At 43.3% G+C, this 8,451-nt stretch overlaps 1 protein-coding gene across 1 annotated transcript in view; it reads right to left on the bottom strand.

Annotated features, from left to right (window-relative positions):
- Positions 1-1,968: 1,968 nt before the first annotated feature.
- Positions 1,969-8,451, bottom strand: part of MAK16 (MAK16 homolog) — a 32,845-nt gene continuing 26,362 nt past the window's right edge. Inside the window, exons 9-10 of the mRNA XM_085888274.1 lie at positions 4,385-4,441; positions 1,969-2,548 (exon numbers count right to left, since the gene is read on the bottom strand). Coding sequence (XP_085744400.1) covers positions 2,339-2,548; positions 4,385-4,441 — 267 coding nt within the window. The 3' untranslated portion in view covers positions 1,969-2,338. The remainder of the gene's footprint in view (positions 2,549-4,384; positions 4,442-8,451) is intronic.

Raw genomic sequence — 8,451 nt, 5'->3', positions numbered from 1 at the left:
CCCTTGGAGCACAGTCAAGACAATCATTAAGAAGTGGAAGGGGTATGGTACCACCAAGACCCTGCCTACATCAGGCCATCCCTCCAAACTAGATGACCAAGCAAGGAGTAGACCGATCAGAGAGGCTACTAAGAGGCCAATGGCAACTTTGAAAGAGCTACAGGCCATTATGGCAAAGACTGGTGACTCTGTGCATGTGACAACAATATCCTAAGCACTTCACAAGTCTGGCCTGTACGGTTGGGTGGCAAGACGGAAGCCATTACTCAAACAAGGACAAATGTGTCCAAGAGCCGCGTCCTAAAGGTTTTGTCTTCACCAGAAGAACAAGGAGAAGAAGAAAACAACAACAACAACTGATATTTCGTCACGTGCCTTGACGGAGCCAATAGCGAGACCTGTCCTGGACGATCGTCGTTCATGATGAGAAAAGTGTATTTACAAAATTACAACACATTAAATGGAATAATCTTTAAATAGTAACGTGAACTTTTAGAAACTTTAAAGCAAATGTCCGAATATATTTAAAAGTTCATGATAGACGCTCTCAAAAGGCACCCTCAATGCGAGGATGTGTACAGGTGCTTAGTATTTAAGGAGATCCGGATCCTGTATATAAAAGAGCCGAGTCATAAAGGTTTTGTCTTCACAAGAAGAAGAACAACGCCGAGCTCTCCTAGAGCCACGTCTCGCTTGAAAAAGCCCACCTTGAGTCCTGTTTGAGGTATGCAAAAAAACCACACCAGAGATTCTGAAGCCATGTGGCAAAAGGTTTTCTGGTCCGACGAAACCAAGATGGAACTTTTCGGCCTCAATGCAAAACATTAAGTTTGGTGCAAACCCAACAAAGCACGCACATCACCCAAAGAACACCATCCCTACTGTGAAGCATGGTGGTGGCAGCATCATGTTATGGGGATGATTCAAATCAGCAGGGACTGGGACACTCGTCAGGATAGAAGTGAAAATGGAAGGATCAAAATACATAAAAATCCGAGATGAAAACCTGCTGCCTTCTGCAAGAAAGCTGAAATTGGGACAGAAGTTCACCTTTCATCATGACAATGACCCGAAGCACACAGCCAAAGCTACACTGGGGCGGCTAACGAATAAAAAGATAAATGTCCTTGAGTGACCCAGTCAGAGCCCCGACCGAAATCCAATTGAAAATCTGTGGCATGACTTGAAGATTATTCTCCATCAACACTCCCCATGCAACTTGACTGAGGTTGAACAGTTTTGTACAGAAGAATGGGCAAATATTGTCCAATAAAAGTGTAAGTAGAGACCTATCCCAACAGACACACAGTTGTAATTGCTGTAAAAGGTGCTTCCACCAAATATTAACTCAGGGGGGTGGACATTTATCCAACCAAGATGTTCTAGTTTGGTATTTCTAATTAATTTTCTGAAATTTGTAGAATTTGCTTTTCACTTGGAAGTTGTGGGTTCCGCAGTGTAAAGAAAGTTGGAAAAAGTCTGATTTAATGCAATTTAATTCCAGGCTATAAGGCAGCAAAAGGTGAAAATTGTGAAAGAGGGTGTAGACTTTCCATCGGCACTGTATTCGTTTAATTAGATCAAACATATTGGGACAAAATGGTCATGGTGCAGAGCAATTGTCAACCTTGGAAGTTTGTAACTATAAAACACCTGGACAACTATATTTTGTGTCTCCCTCCAAGCCACTCAGGGAAATTCGCTGGCATGGACAGTGATACCCTCCCTCATAAAATAAATTCCATATTTTGTGTGGAGTGGGGATGGATGCTTTTCACGATTCCATGTTCCCAATCTTGACAGATGGAGATAAAGATCATGGGATGGGAGATTTGCACAATTATCAATAAAGCAGAGGGGTGCATTTCCAAGTGAGTTGTACAAACAGAGAAGAAAGAAACCATTTTATTACAAATGAATAAAACAATTGAAATCAATAAAGGATATGAATAACAACAAAAACAAAAGTCCAGTTTTTTTGTTTGTTTTATTTTGTGGATAAGATGACATAAAAAGGTAAGATCATCCTACCCAGCCACCCTATCTCTTCCCATCCCTTTCCATCCCACTCATTCACCATATACAGTACTCCCCTTCTTTTCTCTATAATATCAAGGCTCATGGAAGAGCAAGAATATACTCTATCCTTTCCTATCGATCCACCCTCCCACACAATTCCTTAACATCCCATTCCCACCCAATCCCTTCGCATTACATAATTCCCCCTTTGCATCACAACCATCCCCCAAATCCTGTCCCATCTGTCCCACCTTGCACATCCACATTCCTACAAGCCAGAATACATGGATTATAGCGATCAAAAGTCAACATGTTGAAGTCAGGTTCTTTCTAGTTGGTTCGTTTCTCTTTCTGTCTCGTATTCAATTACAACGCGATCATGACGAGACCGCAACCTGCCTTGGGCGCCTTTAACCCTCCAGGTCCCCTTCACAGGTGCTTTCCCTTTGTCCAGCAAAACCTCTTTTTCATCCTCTTCCATCTCCACACTGACATTCTTTTCAGATTCTGGCTCTCCATTTGCTGTTACCTGCAGAGGGTTAATATTTGTGGTTGAAATCTGCAGTACCATGCAAACACCATGGGAAATCAATACAAATACAGTGCCTTCAGAGTATTCACATCCCTCGACATTTTCACATTTTGTTGTTACAGCCTGAATTTAAAATGGATTAAATTTAAAATTTTTTGTAAACAATCGACACAAACTACCCCATAATGACAAAGGGAAAACATATTTTTAGAAATTTTTACAAATAAATTAAAAATTAAAAGCTGAAATGTCTTGAGTCAATAAGTATTCAACCTCCTGAGTCAAAACTTTGTAGAAGCACCTTTGATAGCAATTACAGCTTTGAGTCTTCTTGGGTATGTCTGTACCAGCTTTGAACATCTGGATTTGGGGATTTTCTCACATTCTTCCTTGTAGATTTGCTCAAGCTCATTTAAGTTGCATGTGGAATGTCCGTGATCAGCAATCTTCAAGCCTTTCCACAGATTCTTAATGGGATTCAAGTCTAGGCTTTGGCTGAACCACTCAAGGATCATCATGTTATTGTTCAGAAACCATTCCAGTGTTGCTTTGGCTGTATGCTTTGGGTTATTGTCTTGTTGCAATGTAAATCTTTGCCATAGTCTCAGGTCTTTTGCATTCTGAAGCAGGTTCTCCTCAAGGATTTGCCTGTATTTGGCTCCATTCATTGTTCCCTCCATCCTTACAAGTCTCCCAGTCCCTGCCGCTGAAAAGCATCCCCAATAGCATGATGCTGCAACCACCATGCTTCACAGTAGAGATGGTGTTAGATGGACGATGAGATGTGATCAGTTTCCGCCAGATGTAGCACATTGCATTCAGGCCAGAGAGTTCAAGTTTCGTCTAATCAGACCACAGAATACTTACCTCATACTCCCAGTCTTTCACGTACCTTTTTGCAAACTCCAGGTGTGCTGTCATGTTCATTATTTTCAGGAGTGGCTTCCGTCTGGCCACTCTCCCATAAAGCATATATTTGTGAAATGCTGCAGAGATTGTTGTCCTTCTGGCAGGTTCTCCCATCTCAGTCAAGGAATGCTGTAGTTCTGTCAGAGTGGTCAATGGGTTCTTGCTCACCTCCCTGACCAAGGAGGTCCTTCTTACCCAGTTGCTCAGTTTGGTCAGACTGCCAGCTATAGGAAGAGCTTGGGTAGTTCCATATTCTTTCCATTTCCTAATGATGGAGTTCACTGTGCTCTTGGAAACTTTCAACACTTTAGAAATTGTTCTATACCCTTCCCCAGATCTATGCTTCCTTACAATTCTATCACGGAGTTCTACAGACAGTTCCTTGGACTTAATGGAGTTTCTACTCTGACATGCACTGCCAACTGTGGGACCTTACGTATATAGAAAGGTGTTCTCTTTCTAAATCATGTCCAATCAATTGAATTGGCCACCCATGGACTCCAATCAAGTTGTAGAGACATCTCAAGGATGATCAAAGGAAATTGGATGCACCTGAGCTCAATTTAGAATGTTATAGCAAAGGGGTTGAATACTTATTGACACAAGACATTTCAGCTTTTCATTTTTAATTAATTTGGAAAATTTTCTAAAAACATGTTTTCACTGTCATTATGGGGTATTTTGTGTATATCGGTGACAAAATGTTTTTAAAATTCAATCCATTTTCAATTCAGGCTGAAACACAACATAATGTGACAAAGTCGAGAGGCATGAACACTTTCTGAAGGCACTGTATTGATGCTATAGAAAGACTGAAAAATAAAAAAAATTCACAAAAAAAAGAATTTGATTAACTTTTGCAATCCTTTCCACAAGCATCATTACTTATGCAAATTTTAAAACTTGTTCTAATTATTAGGCCACCTCAATATCACTGATGTCACTCTCCTCCATGTCTTCTTCAGCAACAAACTCAACTTCCTGTCAGAGAGAAAAGCAGAGAGTGAACAATGACGCAAGATCGCACCAAGCATGAATTTAAGATGTGTGGCGTACACATACCCCATGCTGATCTGCAAAGTCCATTCAAACACCAATGAGAAAACAACTACCCGGACCCCTTTGTATAATGTTTGGCAAAAGGACGACCTACATATTGCATCCAAAGTGTTTGGGAAGGGATTTATCGACTCCTCATTTCCCCTTTGTAAGCACTTTACATGCAACTACAGGAGCTCATACATGATGGAATAAAGGTCCCCAAATAACCATCTCCAAATCTTATTACCCCACGGGCACGAAGCGAAAAGTGGGGATAAGCAATTGGTTTACTTTTCTGTCTGTCTGTCTCTGTATACAGACATAAGTCTATAATCGAGGAACGACTTATTTTCAATTGAATGTTAGAACATGAATTGGAACACAAACCTGTGGTTTAGCAGTACTTTGGCAAATTGTATGGAATATTTTCCCAAGCACATGTGCAGAGAAGAGTATGGTATTTTTTTTAGTCTGTCTGCCTGTCTGGCAGTCAAAATAGAAAATAATTCCAAACAGGAAATTGCTGTTTTTAAGGACGCCATAAAAGACATAAATAACAGGCATGAACTAATCACTAATGCAACGTGTTAAATAAGGTGATGGAAAAGACTGTGCATCAACACAGGTGGTGGTAAGCTTCCAAAAAAGGTTTTATTTCAATAAGGTGGTGGTAAACTTCTGGAAAAGGTTTTTTTCTGCAGCGTTTAAAACCTTTATTTTATTTGAATTATATTATCGACTTAATCACTGAAGAACACAAATTGCTTTGTCACTTCCAAAAATGTATAGTTTTACAATACTTGGACAAAATATTATGCCATTTTACACCAAGTTTTCGCTCGCTTGTGCTCAGACAAAATTATGGCTCGTAGGAAATATAGATTGTGCTCGGAAACTCAAAGCAAGAGTTTAAAAGACCCTTTCCATGTCCTTTTTCTCAAGACTGCATGGGGTAAGGTATTCTATGAACTTTAATTTTATTTGTGTTACCTGACATCTTTCATATTTGTGATGTACTGTACTAAAAAAACTGCTGATGCTTCTTTACAACTTTGTATAGATCACAAACCAGATGTCACTTTGTTTGATCAGCATTTTCAAACAGTTGGGAAAACTCCTAAACCCCAAGCACGACACATTGGGGTACAAGGAACCTGTACCATCATTGCAAATTTTTTAAGCTATCAACTTCCTGAGATCAACAAAGGAGAGTTTACTGTTTGAATGAACATTTCCAAATAACGAGATTATATTCATGGCAGGACTCGGTGACACATAAACAATAGCGCAAGTGAGCACATTATACACCCGAACAAGATGGTATATACAGAATTGTGCTACGACATGGAACACAGCATCCTGGTTGCCATCGCAACCACTTTATATGACGAACGTATGTCGCGACACACCGTCTCCACAGTCTGTACCAAATATAAAACGTGAAAGTTGAAAAATTTGGGAGTTAGAGTGCGGACAGGAACGGAAGGATGGACGACCGGTATCACATAATACACCCCGATATGTATATCGTGCGTATAAAAAAGGACCAATCAAGATAAAATGTGAGGTGGGCATCAGTTACACATTTCCTCTTTGGATATGTTATAGAGCTAGCTTTAGTCACTCGGTGTTATGAATTTGGCTGTAATATTTTTCTTTAACCAAAATGTGCTTACTTGTTTGTTTGCAAGTGCTAATATGCAACTGACACTTTTACTACATATACATTATTTATGTGTGTATATACATATTAGTGGGGTAAGATTATACATTGTAAGCAATAACAAACCGTGCTTCGTATGAAGGTACATAATAAATATAAGCTTTACGATTAGGCCAACTAAAAAAAAATATATATATATTGTTGCAGATTCGCGCCCGCCGGCGTGCGGACGGCCACGTAACTCGAATCGCGGCACGTCGCCCACCGGACGGACAATCCAGTCGTGACCCTCTCGGACTAACGCCGGGAACTAGTCACGGGTGGACCTTTCGGTCTCACCGCGATCGTGCCAATCGGCCCCTGCATGGGATAGGGTTGCTCGCCAAATTCGACCGACCTAAGTACCCACACGGAGGGTAGACCGGGCGATCGCACCTCGCCGCAGGTCGACTTCGGACACGGGCCACTTTAAGCGACCCGTTCCGTACTATCGGGATAACCGAGCGGTGTTATTCGTCGGCCTCGACGGTTCGATTAATTATCGGGCGTTTTAGCCCACGACCAACCCTTTACGTGAAGCAAGATGGGGATTCAATAGAGGAAAAGACGAAGCGAAGCGGGAAAACAGTTCAACATGAAGCACATTTATTTCGCGATGAACGGAAAGCACACATATACAATTCCACCAAAAGCACATGTAAAAGAAGAAGACAATGCAATATTACACAAAAAGCAAATGCAACAATGCAGATCTATCCGACTACCGGGCACACGGCAACACTTATACAATTTTACTTCACAGACGGCGCCGACAACACATATTCCCAAAGCAAAAGAAAAGAGAACCACCCTCCAGGATGAGGGGGGGAAGGCGGGCCTGGGGCCGAGACCATGTCGGGCCTACCCGTCTGATGATGTGACGCAGAGCGGCGGTGGCGCCTCAACTCCGCGGGCCTCGCGGACAGTGTCTGGTAGGGGGTGGGAAAGGGGCCCCCTTTGTCGCACTATCTCAGCGCGGGGGGGAAACAGGAGGGGGTTGCTGATGCTCGGGGGAAGGAGGATATCGCCCTGTCTCGGGTCCCGCGGCGAGCGTCTCCTCCTCCACCTCGGTCGCGTTGCTGGCCTCTCCCTGTGCAGCTCCCGGCACCGACGCGAGCACCCCCTCGTCCGCCTTCGCCGCCGTCACCTCTCCACAGCTCCGTCCTCTTCACTCTGACTAGTACCACTTCTTTCCAGCTCCACCGACGACTCTCTTGAACTCCGCACACTCCACTGAACTGACGAACGCAGCTGTTTATATAAGCCCCGTGGCTTCGCTCTTTCACCCTTGACCCTCTGCCTCCGACCCTTCACCTCGCTTGCTGGCTCCCCATTGGCCCGAGGAAAAGTGGGCGTGAATGCTTTTTGATCCATGAATTTGCATATAGCGACCGCCCTCCAACGCCCTGGAGGCGGGGCCAAATCGCCCCTCGCTCACCGATTGGACGGAACAAAAGTGGGCGTGAGTCGTTTTTGATCCGTTTTCTGCGGAAAGTCCGTGATGTTTTTGAACACGCTGCTCGGTGCGCGCCCTACACGAGTCCAGCATCGGTGCCCACAAGTGGCGCGAGATGGCGTGGATGCGATGGTGGCGAGTTGTGACGGTAAAGGTCGTGGCTGTTGTGGTGAAGCGGCGTTGTGGTTGGTGGTTGTTGTTGTGAAGCGGCGTTGTGGTTGGTGGTTGTTGTTGTGAAGCGGCGTTGTGGTTGGTGGTTGTTGTTGTGAAGCGGCGTTGTGGTTGGTGGTTGTAGTAATGGCGGCTGGTCCAAAATAAAGATAGTAAAAGAAAAACGGCTATCCTGAAGAGTCGCAGCCCGCATGAATGACATTTATTCCCTCTAGACAACGGGTTTGGGCCTAACTACACATATACTTACCGAGATATCTCACCTAAGGGACCTGAATGGTGGTTTGCGAATTTGGTCAACCACAACACTACCCCCTCCCCTTTTTACAGACTCGTCCCGAGTCGTCAAATTTTCGTGTGCCATCATGTGTAGTTTACCCCTAGTACATTTTACCTACGGATCCCTGAGTGCGACATTCATGGTATTAGTGTCCCCAAAATAAATAACCTGAGGGCTGAGTAACTACCTAAACAAACTCACTCACACGGACGACTTAAATAAAATTGCCGGCGCTAAGACAAACATGCCGGGGGCGCACTCATATGTACAGTACATCTTAACCTTAACTTACAAATTTTACACTAAACCATGGCCCAGGATCAATGAGCTCTGCAAAAAGA

Source organism: Eptatretus burgeri, chromosome 7 (assembly GCF_056783735.1).
Source record: "Eptatretus burgeri isolate ZD-2024b chromosome 7, Ebu_testis_v1, whole genome shotgun sequence".
NCBI lineage: Eukaryota > Metazoa > Chordata > Myxini > Myxiniformes > Myxinidae > Eptatretus > Eptatretus burgeri.
Note: the sequence above shows the minus strand (reverse complement) of the source record. Positions and strands in the feature narration are given on the sequence as shown.